At 41.0% G+C, this 19,795-nt stretch overlaps 1 protein-coding gene across 5 annotated transcripts in view; it reads left to right on the top strand.

Annotated features, from left to right (window-relative positions):
- The first annotated feature begins 473 nt into the window (after positions 1–473).
- Ubr1 (Ubr1 ubiquitin ligase) overlaps positions 474–19,795 on the top strand; it is a 23,127-nt gene continuing 3,805 nt past the window's right edge. The window contains exons 1-12 of one of the 5 annotated variants that reach the window (XM_022841376.2): positions 474–3,801; positions 7,390–7,473; positions 10,452–10,664; positions 11,951–12,286; positions 12,581–12,848; positions 13,075–13,322; positions 15,541–15,722; positions 16,327–16,676; positions 17,150–17,958; positions 18,218–18,384; positions 18,647–18,874; positions 19,062–19,403. In XM_022841376.2, the coding sequence (XP_022697111.1) occupies positions 3,700–3,801; positions 7,390–7,473; positions 10,452–10,664; positions 11,951–12,286; positions 12,581–12,848; positions 13,075–13,322; positions 15,541–15,722; positions 16,327–16,676; positions 17,150–17,958; positions 18,218–18,384; positions 18,647–18,874; positions 19,062–19,403 (3,329 nt within the window). In that variant the 5' untranslated portion in view covers positions 474–3,699. The remainder of the gene's footprint in view (positions 3,802–7,389; positions 7,474–10,451; positions 10,665–11,950; positions 12,287–12,580; positions 12,849–13,074; positions 13,323–15,540; positions 15,723–16,326; positions 16,677–17,149; positions 17,959–18,217; positions 18,385–18,646; positions 18,875–19,061; positions 19,404–19,795) is intronic. The other 4 variants (XM_022841374.2, XM_022841372.2, XM_022841373.2 and 1 more) reach the window with 4 other exon arrangements.

Here is a 19,795-nt window from a genome sequence, read left to right as displayed (position 1 = left end):
TTCAGATAAGAACCCATAGCAACACAAACCTTAGTGTTGAAGTACAGATATTCACAACTTTCACCGCTATTAGAGCATAGAGGAAACAGCTCACTTCAATCATTATCTGAATCTAAAAATAGCAGAACAATAACAAACAGGACGGTTAGACAATGCATGGTTACCGGTGGTTATAATTACTTTCTACACAAACGTTATAAAGAGGGTGAATAACGCATTATTAGGAAGAAGACATTCCGTACCACACTTATCTTGAAGACGTCCTCCAAAATCGAAAATATAATGAATGACGATGTGATGAAGGCGATCTATAGGGATATGACGGTCGTACAGCATGGCCAAGCAGAACGTGATCTTAAAAATCATAACGCGATCTACACGAATATTGAAATACTTCAGGCCGAGTTGTTCTTCATGTTTTTTTTTTTTAATAGGAGCTACTCGAGAAAAGCATATCTTAAAATTTGCCGAGTTTATTTGGAAGCACTTTAAGTTTCTCTATATGAACGACCCATTTTCAATTTTTTTGTGGCAATGCGCCGTTGGAATTTTCTGCAAACTTCTAAATTTGTGATCATTTCCGCATTTTAAAAACGTCTGCTTACAGGCAAAACCTTCCAACTGAATCCTCTTTTCTTTAGCGATCGGATAGGTCGGTACGTTATAACAACCTATAGGTAGGACATCCCTCATCCCTCGTATTGCTTAAATATTTTTCACATGATAGATGTGATGTATACGATAGAAAAGCTGAAAACAGTGCCATTAATTTACTCTCATGATCTTAAGTTTACAAGCGTGGGAAGGAAAACGTTTAGCTAGTTTTTTTATTAGTTTTTTTCTTATACACTATTCGGCTGTACACTTTGTGAGAAAACCTTGTCGGATTCACCTCTGAAGTATCACATCAGGAATTTGCATAAGGAACCACCTATTACCATATAGACAAGTACATAGCACCAAGTCCCTGCAAAACTGCATACCTATCATAAAACGATGTCACCTTTTAAAATTAAAAAAGTTGTGGACAACGAATTGCGACCTGTTCAAAGTAGTTGTGTAGATAAGCCCATAGGTTAGAGAGTCTTACAACTGATAGCTTATAGCGTTGATTCTGAACACGCGATACACAGCAATGCCCTTCCACTTGTTAAATGTAGCTACCACAATTGAATGAAGCAACTACAATTGAACAGTAATCTCGAACATTTACTTTGATTGTGTGTCTGCCATTGATGAATAATACATTTATTTTTCATTTATCATCTTCCCATTTCTCCTACGTTGTCTTGCCAGCACACTATGACTCTCGTTTAGATTAGAACCTTTGTTCTTGTAATGACGCTGTGGTAACCTGTTCGATTAGGAAATTCGTTCTTCGAAGTAAACTCGTTATAGTCTTATTGTGCCCTCATCCTCTCATTTCTGTTGGAGCCAATTCTTATCAACCTCCTCTTGTTAACAATTATCTTTTTCTCATTCGTTAAACTCTCCGCGTTAAGTGCCTAGACATGACTAATCTACCCTAGAGTCTATCGCATTTTTCGCTGCAGCAGCAGCAGCCTTTGATTAATAAGAAGACTTCTGCTTAACCAATGTCCTTTCCCACATCCATCGGCGTTAATCTTACTTATTTTTGTACGTGCTCCGCACGTCAGCTGTTATCACTGCAACCATTGTAACCGGCGCTTTACTTCACTTTTGAGTCATTTGTTTGTGCTGGCAACCCACCGTTACAACGCGAATAGCTGCTGGATAACCATTATAACTATTTACCTTCTCAGAAACATCTGCCAGTCGCCAGATGTCGCTGGCATCGCCTTGAGTCAGCTATGGCAGCAGAAAGACCTCTATTTGTTTGTCAGGATTGACCGCTGCGTCTTTTTATTTTGTGTTACGTGTTTTTAGCTCTACAGCGCAGTGTTCCTTGCGACTGCCTGCTATCACCTTCGTCTGCTGCTTGTACTGAGCCTCTTTCCAGCCACTACCGCTGCTAGCTTTGCTGCTACGCGAGTAGTGAGTGCGCAGCTCTGCGCGCCAGATTGCCCTGTCCGGGCGTCTTTTGTCTGTATGTGTGTGTCACTCTGTGGCCGTGTGGATGACCCTTCTCGTTGTTACGGTCAACCGTATGGTGGCTCATTGGTAGACCGCCTGCTCGCTTTGGCCGCACGACCGCTATAGCACTTGCTGGGAGGCCTGTTTTCTGGCGCTGCTGATGCCGCGCTACGTTGAGCCATCCGTGCCGCACTTCTCTACCACAAATGTATATACTTCTACTAAGATTAGAACAGACGTTAACACGATCTATTGCCCGTGGATACACAACAACGGTGGGGTTGCAGAATTGATTTTTGCTGCTGCTGCTGCTGTTGCTGTACAACTCGACAAACGAGAATCGGGGTCCGTCAACGGTACTAGCAGAAATCATCACCGTATTCGCCATAGAGCCGTTGTAGTGACCATCGTCTCAATGGTGGTGGAAGTTGCTGCTGCAGTTGTTCTTGTTGATTCTTGCTGCTGTAGTACGAAACACGCACAGACACATAGATCGACCGACAGACAGACAGACCGGCCACAACAACACGAACCAAGTGAGCGTAAACAGGCAAGCGTGAGAGTGGCCAAGCGACTGAGCCGTCATCGCATCCACAATCATCGCTGCGTTGTGTACTGACTGGCTGACTGTATCTAACCGTATCGCCTCGCAGGACGAGGCAAATAAGAAAGTAAAGAAGGAACGGCCGGCAGAGTTAAGCTAACGGCTGAAATTCGTGCTGCTTCTTGGCCATTATCGTTGACCACCACCATTTGCTGGGTAGGTGCCCAGCGCCTAGTTTCGTATGTGGCATAAGCTGGTACTGTGTTTAGGCAGACGTGTATGTAGACAGCGGACGACACAAACGACTGGCACGTTCATCAGTAGGAGATCGTGCGCTCGTCTGAAAGGACACGGCGACATCGTACACCAAGCTTGTCCTCCCCCTTAATCGACCAGCCTGCTATTGCTGAAAGACAGCGCAAGCAAAAGTTACGACATAGCAAAAATAGCAGGTACCCACAACGGTGGCTGGCGTTGGCGGTGTTCTTCTGCATTGAACGAACGTCGAGCCGTAACGTTACTTCACGCCTTAGCACGAACAAGCAGCGTGACAAGGACAATTTCTATTCTGCTATTGCCTGACAATCAATTATTAGTATATGGTGGACATTGCTTAAGCATTTAGTAGTGAGCTGATTCGTGTTTAGTGTATATATATATATAACCTACAAGCAAACGTAGGCCAAGTTACAGCCACTGTATCGATGTATATAGGCGTAAATATCTATACATTAGAAAAACAGTTTTGGAGAAAACAATTCGTGAGTGAACAGTGATTTGCCGTCTGCATCAATTCGTTGATTGGTATAATTACGTTACTATTAATTTTGCTCCGAGTGGCGTCATTCGTTATATCTGCTTAAGTGGGTGTAAATGTGTAATAATATGAACAAGAAAAGGAGATAAAGGAAAAAAGATACATATGTAGATGTTGTTATATATTCAAAGCAACCCATACCCACGAAACATCATAATCTAACGTAAGTTAAAGTGGTTTCCTGGTGAAGTACATATGCAATAAAGACGAACTGTTAAGAGGTAACCAGAACGAAATCAACGAAAACGAAACGACTTCCCAACAGCGAGACATAAGTGCCAACATGGTTAACCCTGATGAGAGTATCGATGGCCGGGTAGCTGGTGGAGGTCTCCGTGAAGACTGGGAAGCGTGGAGTAAAAAGTTTGAGGACGGTCAACTCACGGTAAGTATTAGTGAAATGATTGATATTTGGCATCGACATGAGCGTTCTTAGTATATATCTATGTAGTATATTATTATTATTATCATAATAATGATGATAAATAATGATAGTTGATGACGGTATCTTCTTCATTAGCAATCATAAATAACGATGTAGTCGTTTGCGTAACACTCGGCAGTTGCGAAACTCTTGAATAAATGACAAGTAAGAAAGCGAATGTACAATCCGAGAGATTGGCTTAATAGTAGATAACTAAGTGCTACTTGTCGGTACGAGATTGATGAGATTCGTCGGTGTCATTTTATGCGATCATGTGAAGGAGTCCGGCGGCCGTCATTTCGGTGAGCCACACCAATCGCAAAGGTGTAGTTGGAACGATTCCGGTGTCGGCGACGGATCATATGGTCTATCGTCCACAGGTTATGTCACAGTGACTGGTCGATTTAGGCGGGTACATGTGCCATCTCCGTTGATAGAAAATGCTTAGTTATATGAAAGGCAAAGAAATCATTTCCAACACCATGCGTATACATACATATATACTGGTGAACTTAGTAAATTAAGTGTAAGCTCCGTCCTCTAAATGAATTGGCAGTAATGGCGTCCGCGTAATGACAAGCAGTTTTACCGTACCATAACCTGACAATCTAGTCATAACTCTATCATTTCGTGTTAAATTATTTTATGCTAATGTCATACGAATATCGAAGCTGTATCGATCTTTTCATCAGACTTGTTCACATAATTAGTTGCGCTCCTTGAGCCGCAGATGAATACAGCCTTAAAACCTTTTAGCCCTAGATGTCGATTCATCTGATCGTTGTAACAGGAAGAGGAAATCTGTTGTTTCGCAATTATTTGCTTTTGTCAGGTAGTAGTGACTATTGGATCTTGTTGCGACGAATCCTACATTTCTTTGCAGTACTATTCATTTTTCTACATTCGAAACGCTTACCAGCTAACACCACATAACTGCAAGCTATGTATTGTACGTGACGTATCTTTATATAGGATGCGATTTTTTAACATTTATAATTCGATTTTGAACAACTGCAACCCTGTCTCTCTCCCGTATATCCTAATTCACAGTAGTATTCACGACGATTATGTTACTGCGGTAAGCGTTTTTCATAATTTTGCTGTCCAACCCCATGATATTCGAAGGATACTATAGTTTTCCTGAACCTGGTTTCGATGCTATTGCTGCTGCGTCATCCGCAACCGATGGTATCGTCGTTGAAGACGTCGCCGATGACAATGTATCATCGTCTACGTCTACGTGTCTGTGTTCATCATAAAAAATGGTGCGACAGCGTAGCTCACCCTCTAAGAGTCAGTAAGCAGCTTTCTATCAGTTGCTATCATCCCGTCGGTTCTGGCGAAGCGTGAGCCAGCTGTGGAAAACGAGCGTCAGTTGATTTGCCCACATTCTTATGTTGTGCTCTGCGTACGCTGGGTGAGTCAAGCGCGACAACAAAATGTTAGTATGGTTGGCGCGCTAAAAGAGCCTTCACTCAAAGTTGATCGAAAATGGAGTGCCTTCATTCTGCCAACGCTTACTGACATACTTCGCAGGAAAAACCTTTCATGTGTTCATATATTCTATTTATGCTGCTAGAAATCATCGTCTGTTCGTCGAACTCGACACGACCCCTCAAAGTCTCTAGATTTGGCTCGTTTGTGGCTCAATAGAGATTCCTCCTGAGAAGATCTTAACGGAAAAGAGAGCTGACTAGCCAGATTGCTACAAAAGTTTGCTCTTCTCCTCTGGAGCATGATGTTAATTTGGTTGGTCGTAAACGACCAGTAACAATTTATTTTTGCTTTCCCATGCTTGAAAATGTTATCGGTTCACGACCGCTTACGTCCGTCCGCGCTGACATTCGAGTGTGCCCAACTTTTTTTGCACGGCAAACTGTATCTAAACTGTATTATGGAAGAAGCTTTTAGGATTAGGGAGTATATGACTACTATATGACGTTTCCTTCATTTTAAATATAAATAGCACTTTATCTCCATATAGGTGAAGTGAAATGTGTTTTATAATTAAACAAGCGTGAAATCTGTGGGTAACGCCCTATTGGTAGGTTGAGTGCCCTCAGTTAATGAGCATTGATCATGAACTTAATTGATTTTGCTGAACCAATTCTATTGTAAACCTTTGATACCTACACGTACATATTATTATTGGCCTGAATCAAATGTACGTCAATACAGCTTCAGAGATGATAATTGGGTTTGCCGCAAAACATGAATGCGTTACCATTAATTCGTTTCTCGTTGGTAACAGGTTATTTATATTTACGCACATTAGGTTATTATCAATACTATGCAGAGAGAGTTTTTCGTAAGATTTCGTTCGATAAAAACGGAATATCAACTTATCAACAAAGAGTGTATAGACTGTCAAGTCTAATACATGCACACGCAAAATAGACACGTATAGCTTTTGTTGCAACTGATTTTCCACCAGACGACAAATGGCCTTCTAAAATTTCATCCAAATGAGTTGAATGCAGCACGTCTTTGTGGAAAAGCTTGCGCAGTTTTGACTAAACGACGCGTATACTAGTACATATACTGGTAATAGCAATTGGTCTAAGGCGACAAGCCCTTATCAGGGTTATTGCAGCTAATGGATAGTTCAGTCCAAACTTTATAAAAAATAGCCAAGCCAATAAAATTTGGCCTTATAGCCTGGGTTCAATGCACTGGAACCCTTTGAAGTGCGGCCATATTGTTCATGTACAAAATGATCTTTTTTGGAATTCAACGTACGTCAACATCGACGTCAACGCAATGATCAAGTTGAGCAAAGAGCCACACTCTGCGCTTATTTTAGTTGTACCTTAGTCCACAATCGAGATGAGACACTGATAGTGATTTTAAAACATTTGAATGTATTTTTCACATGCATTTAGATGTTGTATTGCAAAGTACAGTATAGAAATTGTATGCTTAAATCTTATACATATAGATATCAAGCAGTTCACCAGAAGCGCATTTCTACTTCGTTGATCATGCAAAAAAATGTCTTTGTCGTACAGTCCATTGACATTTAATAATCTTGAAGATACTGTGATATTGTGCTTTACCATGATTCATCGATTCAGCCGATATTGGCAGCCTGCACTTCCATCATGTTTCATCCCAAGGAGCGAACTGCCGTCACTGCAGGTTTTAGATCACTTCTTACTTTATCTGGAACGAGTTCATAAACGGAGTAAACTTGATTGCTGGGATTATTATCAGGTCACGCTTGTAAACACTGAGGTCGCGATCCTTTCACATCTGTGATTCACTGCTTTAAGCTACTTTGCTTTTCTTAGTCACCTAGGTTAACCCTGGCCTTAAACATAAGTTCTTTGAGGGTCTAGAGTAGCGTACCAACATTCTAGCATCGTTAGTATACTTCTAGAAAATGGTTCTAGTAATATTTTTGTACATAATATCCATAGTTATCTATTAAAGCTAATTCGTTTTTAGAGAAGACATTTTCTAATTTTCGAGTAGATTTTAAAAACTAATGCGAAAAACATAACTAAAAGTAGAAATTGGAGATTGTTTTTCTTTTCGTTTCTATTTCAGAACTCAGATTTTCGCAGTTACTGGGCACAGCATGTACCTCGTCTGTTTGCTATTGGTCCACAGGATAGCTGTCTTAATCCAAGGGTAAGAGTACAGATATACGTTGAAAACTAATCCACTTATAATTGTATCGTCCCTATATTTATTTCTGTTATCTGATAGCTAAGAATTGTTGTTATAAAAGCTATTATTGTTCGAGAATGATTGATATTTTAAGAAATGTTTTATTTAATGTCAAAACAGCGTCTGAAACAAACAGTAGTCTGAATCTCTCAGGATGTTTAATTGATCAGCTTAACCCGTCGACTTTAAACAGTTAGAATTTCAAATAAAATGGAAATTATTTCTACACGTTAGATGACATCATCTTGAGTCGCATCCAATTCAGCGATTTGAAACGCCGTTCGACTCTTAACTGGCTGTAGAAATTATGCAGCTCAAGCCTAGCAGAAGTTTCGGCTGGAATTAACACTGATTTTACCTACGCGTACGATGCACATTGCATTATTGTCGTAAGACTCGTTTTGTCGTTCTCATCGCTTGCCTTGTAATAAATCAGGGTACCTCTCATGATCAACGTAACGGTGTCTCTCGCCTACGATCAACTTTGTAAAGCAAACCCAATGGCTTTCGTTTTTTTACATTACGAAACGATCGTATGAACAATGAAATGCAGACTCGCTGTAGGATCGCTAAAATTTAAATCATTTTTCGATCCTCTGTATTATATGACTTGGTCATTACACAAATGGTAGCGGACAATTTTTCGAATATATATTGCCTTTTGAAAATATTGGTTTCCATGACCGCTGTCGCAATTAAAACAACATTCCTCATAGCATTTTTCAATTTGAGAATTACGTATGCATGGCCATGTTCCTATAACATTGATACTACTATATAAGATTTTTCATTCTGTTGCACTGCAAAATGAGATCTCGATAAACTCAGTTCAGTCTGTTGACATCAGTCTATTACGATTAGTTGGCGTCTCCTCGCTTCTTTCGAATCTTGAACAAATGGTCATAGCGACTACTGAAAGCTGAATATCCCCATCTGTACAGACATTGCCTTCATTCGTCGCTCTTTGGTTTATTTTTCCGCGCGTGCCTATAGCAGCGTATGTTGTACGCAAATTGCGCAGATTTGAAGATACCACCTATATACACAGGCTCAGTAACCTACGTTATAATAACTATATTATCACCATCACGACCACGATTAGGTGAACTGTGTAGGTCACAGGGCAGCAGTCAGACCGACCTATTTCTGGTCACCAGCTCCTCAAACAGTCTGCCAGGTTGTACTATCAGCAATACTTGCAGTATGTGAAACCTTACGATAGAGTCGAACTGTATCCTTCAAAGGAAAGCCACTACATATGTACAATGACTCTACGACGTATCAATAATGCGGTAGCTCGTTCGGTAGTGGACACTATCGGTTGCTGCTCTAGCGAACTTCGGTGTTTCTGACAATTGAATTAACACCTCATTCCCATTACGACGATTGTGATTTTACCATACTGCACTCGTCCGTAATAACCATTGTTAGTGGATGAAAGCGAAAAAGCCCGGGTCTGATTGCAATGTGCAGGTACGACTACAGGTGCGACAAGAGGAGTGTAGCCGTGGCGTGGTAGCAACGGTGACCCTGCAAGGGAATGGCTGTTCTCGAACAAAAACAATGGATTATTCGCCGTAAAGTTGCAAGCGGCGTGCGCAAGACGTGCGCTAGCGGTCATTGTTACACTTTCAGTAGCTCTACCGCTATTCATCGCAAAAATGTTATCGGGTTCAGCGTGAAATTCAACACGGCATTCTAAGAAAAATTCAGCTTATTTTAAACATCGCACTTTGTCTATCAAAAACCCCTGATTCTCATATACGTTTCTCTATTTAATCCTTTTTGGGACCTGCCATTTATGGCTCTTTTTCTATTAGGTAGCATTAAACAAGAGGCCACGTAAGCTATCAGCTTGGGGCCTGACTCGCGCCTCGCAAAGATTCGAATGTTGAACGACGAGTCGACATAGACTCGAGGATCGTGATACAATCTGTACTTGTGAAAGTCGAATTAATCAGCAGAATCTTGTGATTGTTGCTATCTTTGATAAAATTTTTAACCCTTGGGTCTATCGGCAGTTGTGTCGCTTTTTATGATAGTTTATGATATGGCTACAGTGACCTTTTGAGCGACCACCACAATCTGACTGGAGTCACTCTAGAATATAGTCACACAACGCAATAAGGGTTGTCGATTATAAAAACGTGACTATCAATTTTCGGCTGCTGCTATAGGAAGAGTGTGGAAAATATTCTAATTGTTTTTTTTCTGTTATGAAAATGGCTTTTACACTTGATGGGTGTAAAATTTCGACTTTGACATAGACACTTGAATAGGTTTTTACAAAAATTAGGCGTCTTTGTTACAGACAATAAGATAATTACTAAGGAATTAGTGCCAACAAACATCATTTGCATGCTACAGTAAAAACAAATAGATCGATGATATTTAGGATCTGGAATGGACTAATATATGTGATATGTCTTCTAGTGGTTCTACATAAAAGAGAAATAATGAATCGCAATTGCTTTAGATATAACAAGACAAGTTAGCTATTCTTACCTAAAAGCCAGCAAGAGACAAAAATGGATTGAACGCCTATTGGAAAAATTGTATTTAGCAGTGAAACTAGTTACTTATTTCTGCACAGACGTAAGACTTCTTACCGAATGTTGAGGACCTAATACACCATATGGAATGGAGGTGGTCTCAGAAAAAGGCGCAATGCGGGGCAAATCTTTCTTTAGGAAACCTTCAATATTTTTGAATATCGTATTTATCTTTCTCCTTTTTCTACCTCTTTTACTTATCTAATGATTTATTAAATTAAAAAAATGAGAAATATTTAATTAGAAACTAGCTAGTGCTAGTTAATATTTGTCTAGTTAAAGCTTCTATTTGATTCTCATACTGTAATCGAATTTTTGTTTTAATCATTATTTTGTTTGTCATGTATATTTAATAAATCGTATTTGTTATTATCTTGTGGTTTACAGTTTAACGAACAGGAGATCAACTACACCTTTTTTCACTCCTTGGAAAAATTTATCACCAACTCCCTGGATCCTGAGCAAGTAATCAAACAGCTAAAACAGAAAGAAAGTCCAGCATCTTTTTGCGGCCATGTCTTCAAATCGGGCGAGCCCACTTACTCGTGTAGAGATTGCGGCGTCGATCCAACATGCGTGCTTTGTGCCACGTGCTTCAAGGTATGCTATCGCTTTGATTTGTATTTCATTAAACTAGACGACAATAAACTAAACCGTTGTAAATAAATAATAAGTGGAGACACTTCTAAGAATTTTTGATAATCAAAACAACAGCAACACTATTTTTTATTCTTTTGCAGAGATAAGTATATTAGTGTATTATGCACCACTAAATCTTAACGAACAAAGTTTTTTTTTCGAAAGAATCGTTTTTTTTTTCCGATTATATAACACTTGTATCCGAGAAGCTGAATTGAGAAAAACCTTGTCGAGCACCTTGTTGTAACGAGCATACATTCATCCGCTACCCTTTCGTACCAGACGAAAGCCAGTTCTTTTTAAAACAAAATACTGAGCCCTACGGTCAACAATAGTACGTCGTTTCCGGAATTTGAGCGAAGATTAGCCATTATCCAATCTTGCCGCACGGAAAGAACCCCGCCAGAATTAAAAATTATATTTTTTCTGAAATTGACAACATACATTATTACTGGATTTTGAAAAATCCGGGAAAGACTTTCATGAGGCAGATCAGAATACCCTCAACAGTGTTTAAGTTTTAGGAGCTTGAAAACTCACCAAATGGCTCAAAGCCATTTTCGATACACTTAGGTTTATGGTATAAAGATTAACGTCCGTCTTAGAGAGAAAAACATCAATTAATGTATATGTGTAGATGAAAGCCGACAGCTAGTTCAAACTTCTTGCGTCTTGTTGCACTTTTTGTATCTTTTGTTTGTTTGAGCTTCTGTATTTTGAGACTTTAGGTTTGCTGTCGGCCCAAAGCTTACTTCCGCCGGATTTTTTCGTATGTGATGTATTTGAGTAATACTTTACATTTTTTATATTTTTTTACCTTTTTGTAGTCTATAATTTCCAGTATTACCGGTCGCACGGTTAGTACTAGAAATGTTTTTGCGGATTAAAGAACAGAAATTTTGGAAATGACTAATGAGAAATTCAGATCTCGATTGAAGGCTGTAATCGTGACGGAGGGTAACTGTATAGAGTAAAGAAGATTACCAAGAACGGCCGTTCATAGCACATGCAAAATTTTGTTCAAATACCTATTTTTGTTTGGAGAGAATCTTAGAAATAAATGTAAGAACAATTTTCAACATAGATACGCCACCCTGTACTCCCAAATAAATTCTTTTACAGTTTACAGTAGCAGGTAAAGATATACAAAATACTTTAGTATATTTGGCGCTCATTTAAAATTATAGCACCACATGTTGTGTCTGACTCGGGTTTTATGTGTGTGTGCGTCATGGAACAATCTACAGGGATCGGAGCACAAGCAGCACAAATATAAGATGAATATGTCTAGAGGCGGTGGCTATTGCGATTGTGGAGATCGCGAAGCTTGGAAAAGGTCACCTTCATGTGACACGCACGACAAGGAAGCGGCCGACCGCGAGAAAGAAGATATTGTTCCACATGACATGCAAGCGCGGCTAAGACTTGTGACTGAAAGCGTGCTCACGTACGGCTATCAGTTACTAACGTGGAACAAGCATACGCAGCTCCCCACTGATCTCGAGGTCGCTTTGCCTGGTGGCCAAAGAAAGGATCTCTATGTAACAATGTTGTATAACGACGAGACACACACCTACGAACAGGTGAGCAAAACTTCGTAAGACCGAAACAGCTGTTAGAACAAATGACATCATTGCCGAGTTAGGTTGTCAAACAGGACGGCGGCGTATGTCAGAATCGCTAAATTTTGGCAGTGCAAGCCGGAAGGATTACAGGACACCTGACCATGCTTGCTTAATGAAGCATTCAACACTTCCATGTGTCTGGTGCATGTTTAACGTGTGTTTAACAGTATGGAGAGTACGGAGGTCTAACAGTAATAGGAACAGTTGAATAACTGATTTGTTTTTTGTTGACTACCTCGAACTCCCTTGAAGGTCATAACCTCACTATCACGTGCCATCGAAGCCAATGAGAGGGAAGCGGTGGAGTTCGCCACGACAGTAGATCGCGAAGGTCGAGCGATGATTAAAATTGACGGATTTCAAGAGTGCACGCAGGTGAAGCACGCTGTCGAACGAACGACGAGTCGTCACGGAGGAAAACCCCTAAAGACGATTGTTATGACTACCCCACTTGTATCGCATCAAATCTTTGTGTCAAGATTGGTTCAATGGATGGACACTTTCATCAAACAGCTTAGAGGTGAATATATTAAATCTACCGCGTATGGTTCATCTATTATTAGACTAAAATCCGGGATGAAATTTCACTGTGGTAACGAAGCATGGTACAGGCAGGCAAGTGACCAACTCCGCATCTGGAAATCGCTGCTTCATCGACATTAATGATCATAGAAAAACTGTTAGAGCTTTAATTATAATAGTTTAAGTGTATACCTTCATTAACTCCAACATTTTTTCTTTATCAGGGTTTGCACGGATTCTGGGCAACGTATTGATTACGGTGCCCACGAGTCCCATCGATATCTACCCTTTGGTGCGCTGCGTTATGCGCCATGACACCCAACTGTGGAAGAGTGCCCGCCAGCTGTGGCATCAACTAATCATTAACGGCATCCTAATGGATCCGGAATGGAAGTTGGCGTTTGCTAAGATGTATGCCCGAGACTACCCGGACCTGATGAAGGACTTCATCGCAGACGACCACGATCATTCGGTACGGTTGAGTCCTCTTAGGCTCACGGATTAATCGCTCGCTCTCACACTGACGCTAGGTCATCATGCATACGTAGTCAGAAGAGATTTTGAACAACAACCTTTCAATCTGGCACTCTGTTCAGCTGAAGTGATTTAGTTCGTTTATACGGGCTCCCAGGTTGAAAAAGTGTTTAAAAGATCTATTTTGGCCCAACGGAAATGTACCACACTGGCATCGGTCGATCTTTGTCCGTTAATATGAGTTATCTCTCTATAAATTTCTGATTTGTGTTTCATGTCTCAATAGCAGCATTGAAAATTTCGAATCGCTGTTTTGCCTTGAGGTTGGAGAGGTGAGCTAAAACAAACGGCCACGTCTCATAGCATATACAGCTGAAAAATACAGGTTTAAGTGAAATCTAATTTTAGGTCTGCTGTCGTCTGAATACTGGGCGTCCTTTTAGTCGCAGTTTTCCTGTCGGTACTCAAATTTTCGTTCTAGTACATACAAAACACTTCGGACTTTTGGTTAGAAAACCTCGAAATAATTGCAAGTTCTTTTATGTGGGGATCATAATTTTGTTTGATTTCATAGTAACAGTATGTTCACATTTTTGACGCATGCCTTTGTCACACACCTAACAAAAAAGGCAGACCAAAACGAATTTTCTCCGTGTTCATTAATCGAGTCTATGAATTTTGCTTAAGGGTTGTCGGCATCTGTATCGGAATAGGTCATTTCTTTTTCAATGGACGGCATATTGAGACTTATTTATTTGAAGACTGATTTTCAAGTAAGAAGGCTTTCTGGTCCACGTATTTCCTTTTCTTTTGTCTTGAGTCTTTGATTTCGTTTGTTATCTGCACAACTCTCCATAATTGCTATTCCTTCACGTAGGATGTAGGACACATCTCAAATGTCTGTCATGACAGCAGAAGCACAGTAAGGACTCTTTGGCCTACTGACGTTACGATTAGGATGTCACGCATATTTTATAAGTAAAGATAACCAGTTAGTGCTGAGATTGATGTTGATTAAGTCGTGATCCTGCGGGACTCAACGGTATCAAATATGACATGATGAAACGGTCCTATATTCTCACCAACCCTTCTAACGGAAACATTCTGTTTCCACACAACTGTCTCGGTGTCCGGACTGAGCCAAAGCGTGCATATTTCCACTAACTGTTCATTACTTGCCTTGATGATGATTTACTGATTATCATTACTGCCAATTTATTATGATTAAATCATTAGATATGTGTGTATGTGTGTGTGACGTTCTTAATGTTCTTCAACAAGAATGAAGCGCAAAAAACATGCCACGGACGCGTCGAAGAGGTATCGTGCTGTCGAGTAGGTTGTCAAACTAACAACTAGTTTACGTCGCGTACTATATCCATAAGAAATCATAATAATGAGGGACAAACTAATGCTTCACTAGCAAAATGGATTGATGCGTGTGTCTCAGCTAAGAACTTATATTATTAAAATGGTAGCTTATTTTCTTTGTGACTGCCCATGAGCTTTTCTGCCGTCGTATGCCGTTCTCTTATTCCACCTAATTAGATTAGTCAAACCCGAGTATAAAATGAAAATAAATCATATATTTTAGTGTGTTATTCAAATATCCTAGTGATCGAGTTTGCTTTGTTCGCTAATAGCACGTCATTATGTGCAAAAGGACGACAATAAAGAACCCAAGTGAATTTTACCCTTCGCGCTACTAGCTGCACTCTAAGTAATGCGGCACAATGGATCTCAATGAGTAGTATCCACTTCAGATCAGGGTTTTCTTCGTATCATCATCTTCAGTTAGCACTCTAGTCTTGGCACTAGAGTCATGATGTTATCGTAAAGTTGGAAGGTGATACTAGGCTCTTCATTTGATTACTATTTACTCTAAAGAACCAGTTTTCTCAATAGAACAATACAGTAAAATATATTGACGCGACGGCAGTGTTGTTATTTCGTGTCACTTTCTTCTTCTTGTGATTCTTTGCCGCCATGATTTATTGTTCTTCGACGCGGTGTTTCGTTAGCGCGTCCGACCTGCTGCAATCTGTGCCGGCCATCACTTGTCCGTGATTTGCTAAAGGTCGTTAATTAAACAATAATATGTGGGATACCGTCGGGCACCGATAGTGGCATGTTGTGTTACTGCTTCTGCTATGGCGACCCTGTGCGAAGTACTCTCGATTCGATTTGGCTGCTTTTGTTTTGTTGTTCCCTTGTAGTTTTCAGTGATGTCGCTCACGGTTCAGGTGTTTAGCGTGGTGAGCGTCGCGCACTCGCTAATCGCAGAAGATGGAGCTCTAGCCACGCTGATGCGGACCTTCCTGTCAGAGTGTAGTCCACACAAAAGTGCCAGTACTGGAAAACTGGCCTTCGATCGTAACCATTCGAATACTAACTTCAGGTAGGTGATAAAGCCCTTGTGCTTCGAAGAACCAGACAACACAGAAAGAACCCACATTGACACCGTCGTATCTTGCATGCTATGATCCGTGTGATGATCTCGTTACAATTTGGCGCTAAACGGATACTCACAAGTCATCTTAGTATCATCGCTAGATACATGGTATTGCTAATGCTACTACATACTAATTTTGCTATCTCCATTAGTACTGGAAGTGTCTCATATAAATGCATTTTAATTACTAATAATGCTAATGTTAGATGTGTCGATGAATGCTCTATAATGCTGCTTTGATTCTCAATACGATTTCGGCATACCTACTGCTACTGTGGGCTATCTGGCCATTGCTCGAAATTTAAAGGAATGTGTTACTATTATATGGTATGTGACCGGAGGCGAGTGCCACATTTTTGCTTTCTTTAATATCTATTGCTAACCAAGTCTGAATCTAAATATGATCCTTCATCTCCCTACTGGGTTTGTTACTCACTCTCACTTCGACGGAATGTCGGATTCCGTTGTGGTGAGTTGTATTGTACACATATCTGCTTTGTGGCCACTGCGCCGTCACGTTCTCGTTGTCTTATGCCTCGCCTGACGTCAGAAGATCTTTCAGACGGGCCCAATTCATCCTATTCGACCTCAAGTATCTACTGTACGTGCAGCCGACCCCACCGTGGAGTGAGGAACTGCGGAAGAGCTTCTCGAACGGCCTCGAGACAGTTCTGCAACTGTTGTCTATGATGCATTGCATGGATGCCGTAACGAGACAGGTTGGACAGCACGTCGAATTCGAGGCTGAATGGGAAACCGGCATCAATATACAACTCAAGCTGAGCACCATTGTCTCGATGCTGCTTGAATGGTGTGAAAATGATAGGGACATGCTCATCAGGGCTGTCCGGAGGACTCTGTGCCATCTCATTCAGTCAGACAAAAGCTGCTGTAACTCGGGTAAGTGCATATTGTTTGGAATACACTACAATACGCCAGATAAACAGTGAGATATCACAATGTATAATTATGCAAGTATTGTGGGTGACTTTCCACCAACATATGGGCGATACGGAAAACTTAACATTTCGGTGTCAAGAACGGCTGCTGTCCGTGTCTAACCTATGGTATTAATAATGACTTGGTGTCTGTAGTTAAATGAATTGAAAAACCACTGTCTAGAGGCCAAACTCAGTGTACTTGATTAATGTAAGTGAAGCCAACGCTAGAGTTATTTGATTTCTTGAAATTACGCAGTTCACAGTACATAAAAAGGTTTTAGCCAGCCGGGCAGTTACTTTCGATGAAAGGACAATAATGGTCAGGCATGATTAATTAATGAAACACAAATATAATTAGTACCCCCTATAACAAAGTGTACAGAACAACGAACAGGCCTTACCAGGTAACTGAACTACCCATTTTATTTTCAGAAGTTGTCTACGTTCAGCGCTCAATAGCCTGTCACCCGGGAGAGGTGACCTGCATAGATTACGATGTTACGACGCAACCGATCAGTGTCCATCTGGCACTATCGCGCTTTTTATCAGGACTCCTCCTTGCCACGCATAAATATAGCTTAGACTATTCGTCGCATCAGTTCGAAGTTGAAAACAAACCATCATTGATTCAGATCATGGAACAGCCGCTTCGTCTACAGGTCATGGTAGCTCAATTCCGTGCTAGTATGTGGCGTCGTAATGGCTATTCTTTACTAAATCAGGTGTTCTTTTACACGAATTTTCGTCTTCGGACAGAGACCTTTGATCGGGATATAGCGCTACTGCAGTACTGCGCGGCAAGACTCGAACCAAATGAGTTGTTAATTCACTTCCTGAATAGGTTCGATTTGTTACAATGGTTTTCGAATCTCGATTACTCGCTAACGAATTTGGAGGGCACGCCGGACACATCTGCGACCTTGTGCGATGACTTTCTTACGTTGATACTCTACCTGATTGCGGAGAGGCATCTACCGGGTGTTGGCCAAGTCAATGAGACGGAGCGCGTAAAACAGGAGATCATTCAACTGCTGTGCATCGAGCCATTCCCGCATTCGCAACTTGTAAAGCAAGTGCCTGCCAGATACGACGACAGTGCAATGGAAATCATTCTTGAGAAGGTGCTGCGAGAAGTGGCCGTATTCAAGCGGACCGCAACTGTTGGCTCAGTTGGCAAATACGAACTTAAGCCCGAGTATTACAAATTCTTCAACCCGTTCTTCTACCATTACAGCAGAGAGGTAGGTCGAAAGGTTACACACATGTTCCGCGTGTAACTTAATCTATGCGTGCCTTTTCTTGTTGTCATTCGTTGTTATTTGTCACGCATGTTTCTGAACTCCCATATGTTTGAAATGAGTTGAGATCATGCATCCAACTGCGGTACGTTCGCGTATTTCTGTCGTGCTTTGTCTTATGGGCCAATGTGTGCTAGAGCATTGTCGAAGAATCTCTGCTTATGATTTCTGTAATGTGTTGATTATCGTTTTTTACTTTTAGGAGCAAAGCAAGGCCGAAGAATCCCAGTTGAAGCGGCGCAAGGCTGCAGGTGAACCAGGCTTCTGTCCTCCCCCTGTTCTTCCAAACTTCACCAAAGAGTTCAAGCCAATTCTAAATATTCTAGATTGTAACACCTTCGGACATATTGTTAACACTATTCTACATCGGTGAGTCAATGGATCGAACGAACCATATTGACGCTCTTTTTGTGGGATTGACCTTATTTCTGACAAAACAAGAAGTGATACTTAGATGTTATAGCATAAATTTACCTTCATATGTATGCATATTTATTTGAGCCGGCAGTAGGCCGTTTTCTTCTAAATGGTTGACGCAAAGAAGAGGACAGAATAAAATCCATAGACCTTTGGTAAGTCTTGTTAAAGCAAAGATAGATAATACTAATGCAAAGAGGCGTTTGTCCTCTAGATGCGCCACTGGATCTACCGTCTTCACGGACGCGCAGATGGAGCGAGTACTGCATCTGGTGATTATCGGTCTGGAAGAGGTGGCTCGGGGTACTCTTCCTGCGACCTTTTCCACCCGTATGTCCAGCCTCAAGGACAACTTTGAGAGGGCTTATCCAAAACTGGAAGAGAATAGTGCGGTTAAAGCTCTCATGGCCTACGTAATCAAGCGGCTAAATACACCGATCAGGTAAAATTTAATGCACTAATCGAGCATCCTTAAGCAAAATAACAAAATAGTAATAATTTTTTTCATGTATATACACTTAAATTCTTTAATGAGCTAAGCCGACCAGCTTGCTATCAAATCGGTGGGGTGTGTGTTCTTGCATGTGGTGTGATTGTGTATTCCTCATTTTGTCATTACCTTTTGGTAGCGGCGACTGCTGCGACTCGACAATGGCTGAAGCAGAGTCTTCTGTGTCGTCATCAAGCCGAACCAAACGCGGCCGTAATGCTGAAGCTGCAGCTGCACGCCGCGCCAAGATTCTCGCACAAATGTGTGCGCAGCAGAGTCATTTCGTCAAGGAGTATGCTCACATGTTTGAATTAGCTGAAACAGCGGATGAAGTAAAAGAGGACGTACCCAAATTCATCTGTATTCTCTGTCGCGAGGAAGAGGTTGTTTCGTCGCAGGCTAAACAATCGCTTGTGGTTTCTGCTTTCGTACAGAAGTCAGCTGTTTTGCAAAAATGCGCACGGGACAATCCAGCCGAAAGGTAAGATGTCAAATGGTGCTGACGTTCCATACAGGCAGGCTTCTTGGGTGGTATTGAAAAAGGCGTCTTCGACCGGAAAAATGTTCCTTTAGCGGCAATGCGAAACTAAACGTCTCATCAAGACGACAAGCTTGGAGTGAAATCTCCTGCGAATAATGTCATGTGAATGTACTAGAAGCGTTAGCAATTGTGAATAATTTGCCTTATGTTCTCTTCTATGTATCATTATTATTGTTGGATGTCTATTGTTATTCAGTTCAGTTGAATATACGTTTGCTTGACGCTTTCTTCTTCTGCACGGGTCGCTGCACCGACGATGGTTGTTTGCGTGTCGTATGCTATGTATCATGAGTCACTCCGTTCATATTCTAGTCTGCGCCAGAGAAACTTCC

This window comes from Varroa jacobsoni, unplaced genomic scaffold, assembly GCF_002532875.2.
Source record: "Varroa jacobsoni isolate VJ856 unplaced genomic scaffold, vjacob_1.0 scaffold_924, whole genome shotgun sequence".
Classification (NCBI taxonomy): domain Eukaryota; kingdom Metazoa; phylum Arthropoda; class Arachnida; order Mesostigmata; family Varroidae; genus Varroa; species Varroa jacobsoni.
The sequence above is the reverse complement of the archived record's forward strand: the minus strand, read 5'-3'. Positions and strand labels throughout refer to the sequence as shown.